At 41.8% G+C, this 19,636-nt stretch overlaps 1 protein-coding gene across 2 annotated transcripts in view; it reads right to left on the bottom strand.

Moving 5' to 3' along the window:
* Positions 1-392: 392 nt before the first annotated feature.
* Positions 393-19,636, bottom strand: part of efna4 (ephrin A4) — a 32,691-nt gene continuing 13,447 nt past the window's right edge. The window contains exons 2-6 of one of the 2 annotated variants that reach the window (XR_012769870.1): positions 13,603-13,901; positions 8,003-8,071; positions 2,858-2,884; positions 2,154-2,296; positions 393-2,040 (exon numbers count right to left, since the gene is read on the bottom strand). Coding sequence is in view for 1 of the 2 variants with exons in the window: in XM_075466678.1 (XP_075322793.1) it covers positions 2,211-2,296; positions 2,858-2,884; positions 8,003-8,071; positions 13,603-13,901 (481 nt within the window). In the remaining variant the exon portion in view is untranslated. Of the gene's footprint in view, positions 2,297-2,857; positions 2,885-8,002; positions 8,072-13,602; positions 13,902-19,636 lie in introns of both variants that reach the window. The other variant, XM_075466678.1, reaches the window with a different exon arrangement.

The following is a 19,636-nucleotide window of genomic DNA, read 5'->3' on the forward strand; positions in this document are numbered from 1 at the left end:
ATCTCTTTTTGGGCTGGATTGAACTTCAGCCCCGTGTTGACAGAAAATAACTACTTTAAGGTCGATGTATTGGCAATGATGGTTGAGAGTCTATTAATACCGGGAGTCCATTGGGGATCAGTCTTATCGGGCCTTGGCGGCCCATAGATAAAAAGCCGGCTCGATATTCCACTAGGTTACTCACATTACAACGGCCTCTTACACCACAAGGTCATTTTAAGTCCCCGAAGTCTCCTTATCTCCACACTCCCGTGTCCAACACTGAATGTGTGTGCTCCACAAATAAAGTCGTGTTTATGTGTGCGACTTCTGACAGCCACCTGCGGTTACATAAGAGAATCAATATGTTTTAAACCTGGAAATAAATAAAACAAAATAATCGACTCAAAGCGTTTGAATGCAATCATTTTTATTCAATTGTCCCGCCATGTAAAAAAAAAACAAAGGCTCAGATTGCAGTTGGCTCTTCACAGAAGAAGCTACATTCTTCACTAAAATGTGAAAGCAGACACTGAATTACACACATGACAAGTTTAAAAAAAACTAAATCTTACCACTACATGACTGTAAAACTTTACATGACAAAACAAAAGTGTTCAACAAATGTTTAAAGATGGGTTTGATCGTCCATTTTGGAAATAATAACAATAATAAGAATAATAAAAAAAAATGACTGCAGTGGTTTACAGCATTTTGACACCCAAATATTTAGAGGAAAATATATATTAAGTGCTAAAGGTGTTGTTTTTAAAGCAAACAATAAACTTTACAATTAACCTTTAGATTTTCCCGAGGGAAAACCATTCAAAAAGTGTGAGGATATAGTTAAAAAGTAACAATATAAATACATAAACGTCATTTAATTTTGAAGAAACCATACACACCTACTTTATCACTAATTTCAATATAAAAGAAAAAATAAATCAGAAAGATACAGGAACTGTAAGGTCGCTGGTTTATTCATTTATATTTGGGATAAATTTGTCCAACCATTTAATGTTGTTTTTTATTTGTTTTTGTTTTTTTCAGAAAAAAAGGGAAATCAATTCAACAATCAAACCCTTAACTTGAGAAACGTGGAGCATACGTGGTGAAAATATACCAGCAATATTAAAGAGATTGATTCTTGGTATGATACACAATTACAGTGTACAGTTATTATGACTGACTTTTACAGAATATAAACTATACATCAAAAGGTGAGATCAAGGATATCGCATTAAAACAACAACAAAAAGCTTATGTGCATATTTGCACATCTGGCAGGTCAACAGCAGAATCAGCCAATCAGCCATCACACTGTTTTCAGTGAAGCAAAGCGTTCCATTTACCCATAAACCCCTCTGTTCTGCACTTTGTTCTGTAGCAAGGAGGAGGGCACAAAGACAGGGTGGCCAGTCAGGGATGACGAACTCTGTCCCATGTCTGGTTATTACTGTACAGAACCAAAATATGATGTCCAGTTTATGGGCTTACAGGCAACCCAGTTCAACTCCAGTACAACCAGTTTAATCCCAGCAGGGGGCGCAGCAGCCCATCCTCGCTGTTCTACAGTATTCCCCATTTCCTCCCAAAATGTCTTTATTTTACAATTCTTAGAAGTAACAAAAGTAGAACACAACTATCTGGCTCTGATGCAAATGAGGCAGGTAAAAATGTCCATGTACAGAATATCATATATAAAAAAAAAGGGCCCCAGTAATTGACCTCCAACCTGAGCAAATCAGTACATTAGTGTGTGTTTATTTGGCCATTTTTTAACTGGAGGCAGGCTCCCAAAAAGAAGCAACATCAAAGCTAAAAGACGAGACATGAAATGAGAAAGATAAAAAAGGTGAAAAAAAAACTTTGTTCAAGCAAGTCCTGACACTTACTGTTTTTCTGGCATAGACAGCGATATTACTTTTGACCTGGCTGTGCAAGTAATATTCTGTTTCACTACTTGCACAACAGGTGAGACAGAAGAACAAGAAATGCAGCGCCGTGATTCAGTGTGTCAGTCCCTGAGTCACTGGGGGCCCGTTCTGGAGAAGATTCTCTCTGGAATTTCACAGGTAAACAACCACACGGTAGTATGTGTCATTTGCGATAGCTTACTGTAGCATAGATTGCTTGGCGTCATTCATTGTCTGAGCGCAGATTGCATTGCGTACTTTATTGCCGAAGCCACCGCTTCCACGGAATACAGGTCAGCAATGGTGATGGACAAATCAGGTGGTCAGGAAGAGGGGAATGAGGAGGATGAGTGGAAGTGGAGCTGCCCTCAGAGAGGAAACTCGACTTCGAGATACAGTTTCTGAAACACAGAAGGAAACTTTGCATGAAAATATTTGTCTAATTTGCAGTAAAACCAAACGTATGTGGACACGAGTTACTAATCATCTTAGGCTGTCTTTCAAGAATTGAACGTGGCCATACTGATCAAGAAAAGCACGATGCAGCAAGATGCAATGTCGTTCTACTCGACAAAACTCGAAGCAACAGTTTGAGGAAGGCTCTGGGAGTTCTGCGTTTCTGTGGGAGAACCTGACTGGCTTAAACAAAGCCCAGACCCTAACGGCTTCCAACACTTTTAGGTCACATTGGAGCACTGATTTGCGTCTGACATCTCCTCCCCCAACATCACTAATGGCTAATGGCATCACTTGTGGCTGAATTGGATTAAATCTCTTGTAGAAAAACGTCCCCAAGGAGGTGGGGCTATAAAGCAACACAAGAATTTCCAATAATTATGAACGAAATATTCAACAATCACGTATTTTTCGACATGTAGATTCCTTTTTTTATGTAAGCGTGCAGACATGTTAGAAAGATTCCTATGCTAAAAGATAAATAGACATAAGATGTTGCATCTCACCTTGTATTTGTTTTGAGCCCTCTGATGCTGTAATAGGCAAAAAAAAGGGTGAGAAAAGATTTAGATAAAGTTGAGGCAAAGAAACAAGTTGCTGATTAGTCATTTCTGCATGCTTAACTTTCTCAATAAAGCTGCTGCTTTGTGGAACAAAAGGAGCAAGAAACAGACAAACGACCAGAGGAAGGTATTTACCATTACTCAAATACTAACGCCATGAAAAATGAGTACTGTCTGGCTGTGCAACCCTAAATATGTCCCCTATGCAAATTCTTTTAAAGGTCAGACAAAAAAAGAGCTTGAGAAGCATGGTAACAGGAAAAGATAGTGTTATGTAAATTAGAAAGAGTAAGAATGATGGAGATTATACTGAAGGGATACAGGAAATGAAAAAGAGGGGGAAAAATACAAGAAAATTCAAAATGACAGAGCGAAACCAAGAAGTGGACAGAAGATGAAAGGGAGAGTGGTGGAGACTCGAGTGAGAAAGTACGTTGGAAAAAAATAAAATAAAAGAAGGTTGGAAAGATTGAAACAAGGTCAGACAGAAAGAAAAGGGAGGGAGAGAAAGAGACTGGATAAGTTTCTCAGCAGGAGGGGCTGAAAGAAAATAAAGGAGGGATGGTACGATGGAGGAACAGGGCGCTTTTAAAAGTGAAAGAGGAAAAAGAACAAAAAATATAGGCAGCAGCACTAAAAACTGTTTAAACACCACTGAACATAGAATGTTCATATAATCCAGCGAGCAACGACAGAAGAGTCAGGAAACAAGGATGAGATTGCACAACCGCTTATTAAATCGATCTACGGCCTTGAAACCAGCTCTCACGCTGCAACCCTGGCAACTCCTGAGTCGCACACAAACACATAACCATGCACACGTTTGATGACGCCAGGAAAGCTACCACCGATCCAAGCCCGATAGCCTCCCTCTGTGTGGCTGAACAATCTGAGGCTCCGGCTGACATGACACTAAATTACTCTCAAGTTGTGTACAAGTAACAACCATCAAGGGGTTAACGAAGCATTAAATAGCATGCTAGGTTTAAGCCTTGGACTGAGCTTGTGCATGTGCATGTGTGCGTTCATGTGTGTGAGACTGTTCGCAGGGAGAAATTAAAGCAAACAGACAAGAGCAACAGTCAATTTCTACTTTTAAAAACAACGCTCAAATACCAGCAAGAAAAAATAAAAAAGCAAAAAGGTGGAAATCAGATCGTATTTTTTTCAACTGAAAATGTTGTGCATCCACAGAGCACAATTTATCAATACAATTTAATTATTATCCTCCAAATACCTTTGATTTTAAGTTTAATTTCTACAGTAAATGATGTGCTCAAAATCTAAAAAAAAAGAAGAAAATTCTAAATTAAAAATACAATTTAAAAAACCTAAAATATGTTGTTGAATTATTACTACTGATAAAGGTATCAGAAATAAAGAACATGAAATAAAGATAAAATGATGGCAGTTAATTTGATTTTAAATCAAACATATCATTTTAGTTTTAACACTCCCGTAAAAAGTACCGTAACAATTAATGTGCGTTAAACTCGCTGTCAAACTGGAAAATAAAATTTGCTCCTATCGAATGCCTTGAGTTTACCCGGCTGTGTGTGATTTGTGTGTTTTGATCTGTCTTTAATCACATCATTTGTGCAAAAGCCGAACGTTGGCGGCATTCGTTTGTGTCAACTTCATAATTTTGGTCGTGGCGAGCTCTGCCACAAAATGGTGTCCGCGGTGGCGTGACTGCAAGAAGAGTGCCCTCTCCGCAGTGCAGTCAGAGACATGCTGCATGTGTAACCGTACATGCACAACCATGGTTAAGTGTGCGTGCGCGCATGGAACGGTGTACATGTGGGTGTGTTCAGAACGCTCCTCTGCAGAGACAGACAATGTTCCACCATCCCACCTCTCCTCTCATGCCGCCATTTTATACATTCAAGGGGCTAATGCTAACCAACTCTGATTGCTAGCACAAAACTACAAATTTAACCAAAACTGCGAAAAAGAACCAAAAGCCGCAAACTTTAAACGCAACTCGATCAAAAGCGGCGAAAGCTAAAATTTGAGTTTTGGGTAAGCGATACGAGAGAGATTGTGCATGCACACCCGTTCAAGTTTTATCCTTGTGAGTGTCGAGTTCAGGGGGTACAAAGGTAGCCGAGCGAGAGCAGAGGGGGTGGAGGAGGGCAGGAACGCAAGAAATTAAAGAGGAAATGGTTGGGGGGAAAAAAAAAGGAGAAAGAAAGCGAGGAGAATGGTAACGCTCTGCAAACTGAAATAAATGTAATGGACTGCTCACAGCGGGACAATGACAGAAAAAGGGGAAGTGAGTCGGAGAGGGAAGGGGAATCAATTAGGGAGAGATGGAAGTTGGTCTGTAATGGTTTCTCACAGTGGGACGGCTAAGAAAGAGAAAGGCAGAGCGACAAGAGAAGCAAGAGAGATAAACACAACAGGATGAGTTTTAGGGAGAAGATGCAGTTTAAAAAAAAAAAAAAGGAAAGGTAAGTACCGAGTAGGAGGCGAAGAGAGCTACACGAAGACGCAACAAAGGGCTGCAGGGAGCTAGAAATTTCACATGACACCAGTCTGCTGTTGCCGATTCACAGCATATTTTTCTGATGCAACACAGGCTTAAGCACCTATCAACAAAGTCTTTTTTTCCCCACTTGTGATGCGTGACAGTGTTTGGTTTGAATAGATATCACCACATACACATCACAATACCGAACTACACAACAAAACCTTAAATATGCGTCTGCAATGCACCCAGCAAAAGACAGAGAAACTGGTTCGACATGTACGAACGGGGCATCGTTTGGAACCCTGCGTCCGTGGATCTAAGCTGCCTGGTTTGTTGTGCACTGGAGTTAAATTAAGGTGATAAACACACACGTTCACACACAGGAGAGGAGATCCAGGGACTAGTGAGGGCTGGCTGACCTTGGAGCAATGACAGCGTACCTGATGGACTCTCTTTGCTGTCACCTCTGTCAGGCCAGTGTGAAGGGGTTTGTATTTATGAGAGTGCTGATAATTCATTTAAATGCCAACAACAGAGAATCCCAAAGTGGAACTACCTTTTAATCACACAAGCTGCTGTTTAAAGGAAAGAGATAGAAAAGAGAGGGAAGTGCAGGATTCAAAGTTTAGATAAGAGATGTAGCTGAAGGACAGGAGCTGCCATCACCGACGGCCACACACACACACACACACACACACACACACACAGACACATACACATACCGAGAGTACTACCTGTCAGATAAAAGGGAACCTGAGCAGGAAGGAACTGGGGAGTATACGAAGTGCTACCACAGGGAACAACACAACAACAGCTGTGGTAAACTGCCACTCGTGGACAGCCGGCAAGACACAGCCTCCAACTCTCCTTCATCTCCTCTCTCATCCATCTAATTCACTCTTCTCTCTCCGGCCTCATGCAAGCTCATCCCAACGCACTCGCTGCACAGCATGTGCACGACAGAGATGGAGCGAAGCAGAGAAATGGGAAGAGGAGAGACGGTGAATAACTATATAGCAGATAAAGAGGTTCAACAAAGAGAAGGTGGAACGAGGAAGGTGGTGGGGTGAGGAGGGGCGGAGCCTAAGGGGAGGGAGGAGGATGTGTAAGAGACTGCCATGGATGGTGCCTAGATTAGTTTTGCTCCAGTAGCGAAAGATCATAAAAAACGAGGAAGGGAGGAGAAAGCTGAAGAGACAGAGAGAAGGGGGGGATTAGTGCCACTTCAAGAATGACAGAAGAGTGAAGAAAGAAAGAGCGGGAGGTTGGAGTAGAGAGGTGGGGGTGTGTGGGTGGTGTGTGGAGGTAAAAGACAAGGAGACGCAGATCCTGAAATTTAGTCTGGATTAGTTTTGCTTAAGAAACAGGATGAGAGGCAAGAGGGAAAAAAAAAACTGTCAAGGAAACAGAACACGGGCATTTGTTCTCTTTCTACTCTGAAATAAAGGTGATTTTTATCAGTAAGGTGAAATGTTTGTGCACGTTTCTTCCAACATGCACACAATCCAGGCGAATTTCAAACAATGTGATTATTTTTGGCTCAGGTGGGCTGACAGGGAATACTGTTGGAAGGTCAAGAATACATTAACATTTTCTCATTGAACAACTATCTGAGGTATTTCTAATTAATGACAGCAAGATAATTAGCATATAAAAAAAGTCATCAGCTTTCAGGCCGGTAATAACAGCAAATTAAGCCCTATCTTGGAGCGGAGCAGTGATGGCATTTAGGGATTGATTTGAGATGGATGGAGTGCCTTTTATTACAATTTTTTATACCCCCACCTCACCACTATATCTCCTCCTTAAAGCCAAAGTGATGAATTTAATCAAGGCTGCAAGATTTGGCGGTATTAGTTAGACAACCTTGCAAGCGGTTTCTCTCGGGAAAAAAAGAAAAAGTGTCAGATTAGTCTGGGACAGCCCAACAAGCCCCCTGCAGATAACGCTGGGATGGGAACTGGGACAGACGTCTCAGACACGCAGGCGAGGCTACATACACACACATGCACGCCCAACCTCAACTGCCAAAGATCGCACGCAAAGGCCCATATACTCATGCAGAAGTGCAGAAAGAAAACAGACAGACACACACACAAAGAGCATAGACAGGGGAAAAAAAATGGTCGTTCACATAGAAGGCACACACACACACACCGGCAACTGTACAGGGATTCCCACAGAGGCTGGGCAACATTCCCAACCGGAATGGGCAGCTCACTGGACTGGAAGACTAACATTACTCCAGGCGGGCTCTGGATTAGATCAACTCTGGGAATTTCACACTGAGAAAGAGAGATGGGGAGTGGGAGAATTAGGATGACAAGAAGGTTGGAAAAAAAGAGGGATGCAGCAAGGAACAGGAAACTGGTGCTTAGAAAACCCTCAAACTAATTAAGTTAAAAGCTAAGTTCTTCAGTTTTTAAAGGTGTCAAATCATCCAAGGTTAAAGAAGGAAGGAAACGGGGGGGCAGAGTAGTGAGGATGAGTAGGAGTCTAAACACCATCCTATAGCTACAGCCTTGATAGCTGAGATGTAAGAGGGAGAATAGTCTCTTGGTGTACAAAGGGGGAAGGATGAAAGGATGAACAGATGAAAAGAGAAGTGTACTCACTGGGCACACAGCACACTGTGACACGCAACTTCATACATGGCAGAGGAGGGCCTTCATCTGTGGGTAGAGCTGTGGAGAACAAGATGTAAATAAGCTGCTCACTTATCAAAGCCAACAAACAGTTTGAATTCAGGATTCCAACACGTGGAATTAAAAAAGAAATTTGGCTGAACAAAAAATTTCCTTAAAAGAATAAAGTCTCATTTTTCCTGTGCTACGTTTCCAGATTATTTTTTTTGTGGAAAGAAAAACAGGTGATTTTCTTGCCTCCTCCGTATCTCCCCCACGTCTCAGACTACCAGGAATTACACTCCTTTAACAAAGCTAAATAACAAACATAAAAGGCACATGCAGCCATGAAAGAATGCAGCTGCTTCGGGATCACCTCTGATCATGACTCACGTGGGAAAACAGGCATGCATCAGCCGTATTATCCGTCAGTTTTAGGCTGCTTTTACTGAACAAATTTGTATGGAAGTCGTAGTCAGTGTGTCTTAAATCTAAATTATTTCATAAACAGCAGCTAACATTGACCCACAAGCTGACAACACAAGATATTTCGTCTCACTTTGTACTCATGATTTCAATTTAAAAGGCAAAAAAACAAAACAAAAAACACAATGAGCACAACCAAAGTGAATTCCACCACGACACAAATTTAAGAGGTAACGACGCTTAATTTGGCGGAGTCTACCACTCACCAACCTTCTGTTCAGAGCGTTGGACTTTTAAAGTGCTTTTAGAAAAATTTCAATAAACCTTTACCCACAACGCTCATTTCAGTTTAACACTGTGTTGCAAAATCGGCAGACATTTTAACTTCAGTCACTGCCAACAAAACCGATCGTGAAGGCCTACGCTGCAGCCTCCTCATAATCAGATTTGTTTAAAAAAAACAAACCAAAAAAAAACAACAACACAAGATAACTAACAAGCACCCGAGCATCTAGGAAAAGGTGTGGAATCTTTAAAAAATGAATAAACTATGGATTTTTAAAAAATGTTTTTAGACGCCAAACTCCATGCTTTTAACGCCGATGTTCTTTGTGAACTCACATTTGAGCTAAAAAAGAACCGATCAGTTTGAATTAAAACAAAACCACACTGACACAACGCCTTCAAATAATTCACTAATAATTCAATAAAGTCACGCAAACAATTTGTGAGTCAATCTCTGTATGAATACATACTGTACGGTCCTTTTAAAAACTCAGATAGCTACACAACGTTTGGAATTTTGCCGCCATGCATACCACAACAACTAATGAAGTGAAGCAGCCGAGGTTTGATTGAGGTTGTGACTTTTAACTTGGATTCCAGGTGCTTAACAAAAATACTGCATAAATAATTTAGACATATATTTTTGACATTATATTAGACATATAATTTTTTTCCTTGCATTTTTGACGGCTCAAAAAGTAATTACAAGACTAAGATTAATAATGAATATTATCACTGTTGGGATGAGAATTAGTTAGGGTATATTAACAGTGGCACGAAAAATGGGATGGGTCCTGAAAAAAAAAAAAAAAGGATGTTTAGACATCCTGAGTTTGCTGAAACTAAAGGTGTAATTTACCCTTTTAAAGTGAAGGAAAATGTAACGGAAATACAGCAAAAATATCCAGTCCTGCAACCAGAGGTAAAGAAGAGTAAAGATCTGAGACACTGGAACAATACATTAGGTAATTTCCCTGGAGTCTTAAATACTATATCAAAATATTTCTTTCTCATTTCATTTACAACACATTGGCTTTGGTATAAAAGCACAAGCCATTCTTTTAGTAACCATCTATCCTTCTCTTCAGTGACATCTGAGAAGACCAAAATAAACTCTCAGTGGCTCGCAAAGAACTGGTTTCTGGAAATGTGCGTGGAAGTCCAAGACTGTCGGGAGAAAACTCGATAAAATCTAAGATAATTCACGATCAACTCTCGTGTCTCAGAAAGCCACAACAGTGGGACACTAAGCCGGCTACGTTTTGAGAGTCGTCCCTATTGTTTGGCGTCATAACTGACATGATCGAGCCTGCAGGAACAGTCAATTTTGGTCGAGAGGCCAAACTTGTGTCTTCATCATGTGATACACACTGGACTAAAAAAAAAAAAAAAAAAAACTATTTGAAAATACCTTTTCTGAGCTTTACTAATCCTGAAAACATATTATTTTTAACATCAGGATTGGCAACAGGTGCAATAACATTTGGAAAGCACAGAGGAACTACATGATCACTTTAGTTTGCCACAAAATGTGTGCAGGGAGCCAACAGGAAGTCAGCGGTGGGTGGAAATTTTAGAGGAACATTACTTTTGTTGGCTCAACTGGAGAGGGATGCAAGTTTGCATGGTTTACAAGCTCAAAACACAGGAGTGTGAGAAAACTGGAGAAATCATGGCTGACGTTTTCTGGGCTTGTGCTCCCAGTGAGCAGCTTTTAAATCCTTGAAGAGGTCACCGTCTTACCCTGCAATTTCCTATGCTTTTAATACAACCATACAAACAAGCTGCTGACATTCCATTAGCAGCATTTTTCACAATGCACACACTTACCTATTCAAAATACAGCCTCTTACATTAAATTGATGGAGGAAATTAGGTTTATCTGATAGAGCTCTCATCCTGTTTATGTATCTGCTGTACACAGAGTATTGTAAATTACTACCCTGCTTATCAGCCATTAGTGTAATTCTCAAAACGTCTGTCTGAATTTCCACGTCTGTATTTGGTGTTTACCCATGTTGAGTCCTTTACCGTGTGCTTTAAAAGGATTTGTGGTGTGCAGGATTTTTCCAATGCAGAGCAGGTGTCGTCAAAGTAGTGACAGACGATCTGATAATTGGCTTGTGCTTTCGTGTATTTGGGTTTTGAGATTCCAAGAACTGAGCTCTCTTTGTCTCTGTTACTTTACCCTTAAATTGTTCCATGTTATGAGCAGCTGACTATCAGAGGATGTCAAGGTGTTTCCTGTTTTTCTGGGACCCAGACATGGAGACTTTGTGGGTTTTAGTCAGCAGGTTGGGGAGTCGAGCAGGGACCAGATCAGAGTAGGTTATGGGTGTCATCCTCCATGGAAGAGATGAGCTTAGCCCAGCTCAGACTGAACAAACTAATGCCATTAGTGTTTCTAATAGCATTGTACTGTTTTCCCAAGCTAATGCCATTATGCAGTATCCAGTGCTGCGGGCCCATTCAGCACACAAACCCCGGAGCCAGACATTTGGACCAACTTTACGCCTTATCTTTGATGTGGACAAAACACACACAATCGCTCTGGGCCCACAGTGGCCTGACCAGGGGGGAAGGCCTATTGTTGCTTTTCTGTGAGCTGGCATGAGCAACCACAATAGCCCAGTGTGCATGTGTGTACATATATGTGAGTGTGGAACCACTCTCTCATACCCTCACAATACTCCATTGTCCCTCGGTCCGCAACAGTAATTTATGTAAAGATTCTCTCTCTTCCTTCAACTAAGTCCATCCCTTTTCTGCTTCTCTTTTGTTGTTCTCCCTTTTTTTTCCTTCCTCCAAGGTGGATTCCATTCTCCCATCCTCTCTCATCGCTTTCTCTGCTGTCCGACTGTGTCCATCTTTTGCTCTTTTTCTCTGTCTGTCATTCTTCAATGCTTCTTTACCTCCGTCTGGCTTCTCTGCCTGTCTTTTTTCCTCCTTCCTGTATTGATCCCCATTTCTTCCACCTACATTTTGCCATCCCTCTGCCTCTTTGTTGTCACCTTTTAATACTATGCATTCGCTTGAATCTTTCATTCTCTGCCTTGTTGTTTCATGTACTCCTCCTCTTGGACTGACACCAGAAGTTGTAAAAAGTAGGAAAAAAAAATCTTTTTACAATCACCTAGCCAACGTGTGGGTGTCTCCCTCCATTTTCTCCCTCGAGTGGCTTAAAATAAATGTGGGTAGTGTAAGTGAGACCTGGCAGGTGTCATCAGGAGAAATCACCATGTATAGCAGTCTGCAGGTTTATGGAAACATCATCTCTGCACCATTCTGCATTCGTTTATGAGAAACATTAATGGCATAGGCTGACACTCCAGGTCATAAAAGAACATACTGACACAACTTTGAACTTTCTTTTTCCTCACAAATGAGGTTGACTGGCCACCAAAATCTCTGCCACACAGGTGTCTTTGCAAGGGATGAACAACTGAAACATCAAGTATTCAAAAAAGTTCATTTTGGGCTGATTTATAAAAGAAGAAAACGTGTAAGAAGCTTGAAGTTCAATTCAATTCAATTCAATTCAATTCATTTTTATTGATATAGCGCCAAATACAAAAAATGTCATCTCAAGGCACTTAAATAATAAAGTCCAATTCAAGCCAATTGGAATTCAATTCATTGTAATTATAATTATTGATTGAATAATTAATTTATTCAACTTTAAGAATTGTTGATTCTTAAAGTGTAAAAACTCATTAACTCTTTTGGGCTTATTTACGGTAGGCCACAGGTATCACCCCGCAAGTGGAGTTAAGGATTTGGGTTATTCAATCAACATAGATGGACTTGAGTCCTCCAAAAACCTAACAGCGTCTAGCTCTCAGATGTGATGCTGCAAATAGGTTGAATCCTGATTGGCTGAAGGATCAGCTGGAGGGGGCGGATGACAACGGATTTCATGGCAGAAAGGAAGAAAGCACAAAAAACATCACTGGACAGTGTTTATCATTTTAACACTTATTTTTACTTAATCACAAAGCAGATGACCCTCAAAAAAAATATTTTGACAAAGTGCCTATCGTCCACAATCAAATGCAGTTCTCAGCCCCTGAAAAGGAACATTCTTAAAAACTCTGGCCAGGACAAAGATATCTAAAAACTCCAGTTATTTGTTGCCTAATGGACATGTTTGATGCTGGTATATGTGTTAATCTCTCCTTTGCTGGCATGTAGAAAGAGACGCTGAGAAGACAGTGCTGGTTCTAACCTTTTCAAAAGGAGTTTTGTACATGTTTGCACATAAATGTTTAGTTACTTTCTCCCTTTATCCATCTGGCCTCTAGACAACCTTGTTGCTGCAGAGTAACATAATTTTTCTCTGTTGTGTTTGAGTGAGCTTCTTTGCCCGCACCTTAAGAAGAATTCAAAAGTTATGAGATCATTTGTCAGCGTTGTCAGAAAAGTTGCTGCACACAAAAATATTTGTAGTTCTTTTAATATATATATATATATTTTTGTCTTTCTCTGGGGACAGAAAACTTTTTGTAAGGAGCAAATAAAACTCCAAATTACCCATGTTTGTGTGTATGAAGCCTATGACTTTATCGTTTCCACCGCAGAACACAGCTACAGGACCACCAATGGCACACTGACATAACCAAGAGCAACCCACATCTCAGATTGTTCCCTATATTTCTGAGACTGCGTCCCAAGTGTCTCAGAATTACTACAACACGTGGATGTGTTTGGGAAGCACCAACACAGAGTGATTGCAGAATCATATTGAAGCCCTTATATCCAAGTCTTTGAACGTTAAGGCTAACTTCATAACTAAGTGTACTCCCCAACCACCGTACTCTACACACACACACACACACACACACACACACACAGACACACACACAGACACACTCTGTACTCACAGCTGTAGTAGTAGTGTCTCCCTGGCAGAAACTCAAAGCCCAGCGAGAAGGGAGTGAACCTTTGGATCTTTTCAGAGAAGCGCACTGGTCCAAATGGAGCAAAGGGGGCGTTACATTCCCACCGCTTGATGGCCCCTCTGGTTTCCACACAGCCTTGGAAAGTCTCCTCTCCTATCAGGTAGAGGGCCATCATCTCAGGCTGCTCAGGACCTGGGGTCCCCTTGTCGGGGTAGTGGGGGCAGTAGATGTCCAGGTAATCATTGAGATTCATTTTGACGGACAGATCTCCTGCTAGTAACCTGGAAGAAAGAATGACAAAAGCATTAATATTTAATGTGCTAATTACAGAGAAATATATGACTGAGGTGGTGATTAAACACAAAGAGAGCCTGGGGTAATATGGGTACTTCAAGAAGATTGATAGTTTATCAATATAACACAATTACAGTTGATGATGAAACAAAGTTCTCCAGGTTTTCAAGAACGTTTTGGGATTTAATATATCACAACTCAGAAGTTTTATTCCCCGATGAGCAAAGAAGTGCTCCTGAACATCAGACTGAAAAGGCAACTCCTCGTATGCTAATCAACTCCACTGAATTGAGTTGAGTGTAAAGCAAACGTGACTCCCTTTGCTTTCCACCTCCTACTACAAAACTCTGACAAGTGGAGGTGTGTACAATCTATAAATGAACGTGCATGTACAACAATGTCAATTTAGGATGACTTTTGGCATCATGACAACTCTGGACAAGACAGCAGCATAAGAACAGAAGAGCTGCATAATGTATGCCCTTTCAGACTGAGTATTTTGACTCCCTGTCAGCTAGAGTAGAGCACAAAGAATGATACAGGCATGAACTAATAGGGAAAATAGAAGAGTGAAGAAAATGAAGTGAATTTGACATGAAGAAATCATAAAATTAGAACGTCACAGAAATATGTGGCAAATGAAGGAAGTGATGGAGAAATATGAAAAGAATCCCAAAGAAAAACAGAAGACTAACATAAAGAGTTGTGGAGAGAGGCTAAGGCGAAGGCAAAAGGAAAACATAATTGCAAATAAAAAGAGAAAAGTAAGATGAATTGGTGAATAAAGTGAACTAAAGAGAAAAGAAAGTAAAGTGTTTTAATTAGCGACCCCAGAGAGTCTGAGTGCAGACACACAGAGAGGAGAACAACGGAGAGGAGGAAGAGCAGACGGACTTTAATTGGTCTTCTCTTTGCATGGGGCAAGAGAGAGGAGAACGAGGGGCAGAATGTGGCTCAGGAAGAAGGTTCGGTCCGTCAGTGGGAGTCTTTATAGAGGGGTGACAGAGCAGAGGAGAGAGGAAGGGAACGCTGGGAGTCAGTGAAGGGGAACATGGGAGGGAAAAGGAGTGTGGAATGGGGAAGGGTTGGAGGTGGTGGTGCATGGCAGAGTAGTCTCAAGTTAAGTAGTTGGACAAAGAAGAGAGCAAAAGAATAAAAAGGGAGGAAAAATGAGTGCAGAGAAGCAAGAGGAGGAGGTGTCACAACTGATGAAAACAGAAAAATGAGAGTATCAAAGATAGATGGAGCAATGAGAGGTGAAATGACAAGAAAAAAACTAAAGTATATCTCCACCTTTTCTATCATAGTAGAAAAATAGAAACAATGAAACTGCAATGGGGGCATATTTCTTAGTGAAAGAATGAAGCAGAAAAGTGGAAACTCAAGTGTGCGCGTGTTTTATTGGGGATGCTGGCGAGACCAAGGAGGCAGGTCTTGCCAAAGCTGCTTCCTGCTCAACAGCTACCACTTGGAATTGACTATTTATCATCAGGGTAAGGCACCATCGATCATAATCCTTCACTCAGGACTCAGGACACATACACACCTTTCCATGATCAATATCCCCTCTGTGTGTGTTTGTGCATGGCCATGTCCAATAGCTCTATTACCTGTGTGCGCTAATTGCAGCAGAGAGGTGCTTTGATTGTGTGGTTAGATGAACACTAAACCAGCACTAACCAGCGTGTGAACCAGCACAAGCACACACACACAGCCCGTTTCTCTTCGTACCACCTGTGGTGCTTTTTCAGACACCTCTGAGGCAGAGAATGTTTTACGGTTGAAGTGTCTGTGCATGTTACAATAGACACGTGCTGTGTCAATATGCTGCACACCCTGCTATGCGTCATTCATCTCAAGATTCCTTCTTGCAGCTCAGGTCCCCCCCCCCCCGTCCAAACCTTCCCTGTATTCCTCCTTATCCTGCTCTTCTACTCCATCTTCTCCGTCGTCTTTCCTCACTTGGTTGACATGCACTCATCCGGCATCTATTGCTTTCGGAGACTGCATATCCTATATAACCTGACCCCCTACATCCCACAAGCCTCCAACCTCAGCCTGCACCATATGCACGCCAGCAATTACAGAGTCTGTGTGCTGAACTGATGTCAACCTGTCATCCCTGTTTCCCTCCTCTTCCCTTCCTTCTTCCCCTTCCTCGTCTCCGGCCCTGGTAGGTTTGGGTACGCCCTAATTACACTCAGCATCCTCCCCTCCTGCCAGCCAAAAAAGCAGCAGAGTGGTGACAGCGCAGGGGCATCGTAGGAGCACTGAGGAGCTGTGGGTGTCTGAGAAGAGAGCACTACAGCAGCCTATCAGTGGGAGAATCCTCTACAAACGCAACAAAGAGGACTGGTTGCGTCCAGTTGGCTTGAGCAGGGGGAGACGGCGAAAACACGCACGTGCACTCACGGCACACAAACACATGTTCGCACACACACACACACACAGCAGGACATGAAAGTACTTCAGGAGAAGAAAAACATACTCCATCCCTCTTGCCACAGGGTGATCAGTGACACCCTCCTGAGGACCGGTGCAAACTTGTGGTTGATAAAGAAAAATCTTACAGAGGAGCCGAATTGAAAATAAAATGATTCGGTGAAAAACCTGAATACTCCAAAATTTATCCCGTCATGATCACAGGAAATTGTTTTGGAAATTCAAAAACTGAACAAAGCTGATATCCTGCAGATGTGAACGCGTGTGCAAACAGAGGCATAGATGTGTGTGTATGTAGTTATAATGAAATGCAGGGGGTTGACTGTGGCAGAGACCTTTGATCCTTTAATATGAGAGAATAATTAAAGGAGCAACAATCTTGCAACACAGCCTCAGGAATATAGAACAGATACTCGATCGTTCACAGCAGCTGCATACTTGGAATCCCAAATACAACGGGGCTCTTAACAAATGTACTGCACATAAATATCGGGGATAAAAATATACCACAAAGAAAATGCTAATAATATGCCCACACTGTACAGTGCATCCTGAATAAATACAGGAAATGTATGCGGTGTGTGCAGTAGTGTTAATACAAATCTTTCTGCTAGTGATGGTACACTAACCACCCCCCAGTAAGAGCCTTTTGGTTCCTTGCATTGATGCTGGGAAGCCAGAGGGCTTGGATGAGCCTCAGTTCTTCCGTGCTCAGTCGCAGCAGGGTGACCACTTACTCAAGGTAGTATGCTGACTGAGCACAGCACTCTGTGGTCACCCTGACTTGGCTACACATACAGTTACAGACACTGTGGTAAGTGTTGTTGGAAAACATTGGGTGGATCTTTGGTGATTGCGAGGAGTCTGACTTTGTGAGGCAGCGTTGCATATTTCAGCTTTCTTTTCAAAGATTGGGTGCGATTACGACAAGTCTTCGCGAGGTGAGTCATTAGTCTCAGTGAATAAAGCAATGTATTCACAGCATCAGTAATGGAGTTGTCACTGTAATGTCGTCATAAGGAACAGGTCAGACCTGCAACAAAAACAACAAAACTTCAGCTCATTCTACGATGTAAATATGTGCTAAGCTTTCATGTAGGGTTCACCTTTGATGAGCTTCGACAAAAATGTGCTTTTGACCAGCTACAAATGGTCTTGGCTAGCTTTTGAAGAAAGTGGAAGCAACAGTCATATTGGTTTTGTTGCACCATACAATTTTATAAGACTCCATTCTGCCAGAGTACAAACGGTTTCATTTACTGAATAGTTTTGCAGTGAGTTGTGATGGCAAATCTCCGGAAGAAAACTGCTTTACGTCATTGTCATTAACAACTCAGTTAGCCGGTAAGCTACCTCGTCAGGTTGTTGAGGCTGGAAAATGCTGACATATTCTCCCACCTGCCATTTCCAGCCGATGAGTGCTCAGTGATTCATTTTCTGTCATGATGTAGCAGTGTATTTCCCTTCTGAGAAGCCTCATACTTCTATTGGTTCTGCTAATCTTTTATAAAAGCTTTTGCTAATTCTTTTGGGCTTCCACCACTCAGATCAGCAGTTTTATGGAGCAGTGCCAGTTTTCCACACTAGCACTGGTATTTCACGGAGACGTATTATTGTTTTTTAGCACTTCTTTTTGGTGATGCTCAGGCACTAACTCACATTACTCAACTCAACAGGTATGACAGCAGAAGGTCTGAGGGGAAACTCAAAGAGAGCAGACCTCTGAACTATAATCATGATGAGGAAGAAACAAGAATTATGATGTTGGGCAGATGTATAAATCCAGACCTGGAAAGCCTTTTGTGGGAACAGCAGCATTGTGCTGTTGGGAATCACTGATGAAAAAGGATGAGAGAAGTAATGACAAAAAAGAGCCCAAAGATAGTTCAGGAAGACAATGGATGTCAGACAGTTTGCTGAAGAAAGAGAACAGTGTTTCCTTGAGGTCTCTAAAGTTTCAGTGACCTCTTAGACCACAGGCTATCCTGTGTTCAGAGGAAAAAAGAAAAAAGTCAAATAACGAGAGGAACACACTTCATCACCTCTATGAGTTTTACGAGGCTTGAATCTTTTGGTTCACCATTTCTTCTCTCCAACTTGATCTCTCTCCACATAGATGGAAAACAAAACGGAATTAGGACAACCCCCCGTTCACCTAGTTGTGCCCCCCTTCACACCAACACAAAGCTGTGCTGTGTTCACAGCCCAAACACAACTGTTGTGTCTATCCTGGTGCTTACTCCCCTCAACGCACATAAACAAGGATGTTACCCCCCATCTATGACCATCTGTGGCCCCCTCACCACCTCGCCTGCCCAGCTGGCTCCAAAAAGCTGGCTCCACCCCCTTCCACCTCACACCCTCAAGAGTCTGTGGACTCCACCTCTGTAGACTCTCGGCTTCATTAAACTGTGGTCAAACACATGATAAATACCTCATCATGGACAGGAAAGATGGACTTGAGAGGAACAAGCTGTTGTTCTTATCTACTCTTTCCTGTTTGGTATGCCTAGGCAGGAGTGTGTGTGCTTGTAAGTGTGTGCTGTTGCTTTCCTGAAGGTCAGCAGGATGTGCAACTGTGCTGTACACCAGACTGTTGATTTCTTTTCTGTGACTTGTAACCTTCTCAAGTGGATGGAATGTGAACTCTTTTCGCCACATTTCTTGACATGCAACTTCTGAGCATACACATTTGTATTAATATGCCTTGAGACCAGGAACGTTATCTCAACTTTGGCAATGACTGAACAAAATACTTCTGTTCTCAAGAAGATAGTGGAACACAGGTACACATTTAAACAGTCACAAAGTATTAATTGGGGATGTTAACTTGGTAAATTTTTACCTCTATGGAGTCGGGGTGTATATGTGACACCTTAATGAAGTGATTGGTTGCACATTTCTTTCTCTGTAGACTCAATTATATGACCAGAAGGCACAGGCCATTCACACTACTCTTAATTCAAACTGTGTGGATCAGCAGGCTGCCTCAGGCACCACAAATTCCTATCAATTTGCAGACACAGATAAAACACACAGATATACGGCCACCTGCTGCTTCAAGGCCAAAAGGATTCTCATCCACAAGTAAAGACAGACCCTATTTTCTGCCTGTTATGGCATAGGTCTGTTTGGTGTGTGTGTATGCGTGTGTACATTCTGTGTGACTCAGCAGCACAACAGGATGTATAGCTACGGCCAGCAGAGCTGAGGAAAATTGCCCGATTCAAGCCCAGAGAATTTGGGAACAAATTCATCTGGACCATTTTGACATGGCTGC

This window comes from Odontesthes bonariensis, chromosome 5 (assembly GCF_027942865.1).
Source record: "Odontesthes bonariensis isolate fOdoBon6 chromosome 5, fOdoBon6.hap1, whole genome shotgun sequence".
Taxonomy (NCBI): domain Eukaryota; kingdom Metazoa; phylum Chordata; class Actinopteri; order Atheriniformes; family Atherinopsidae; genus Odontesthes; species Odontesthes bonariensis.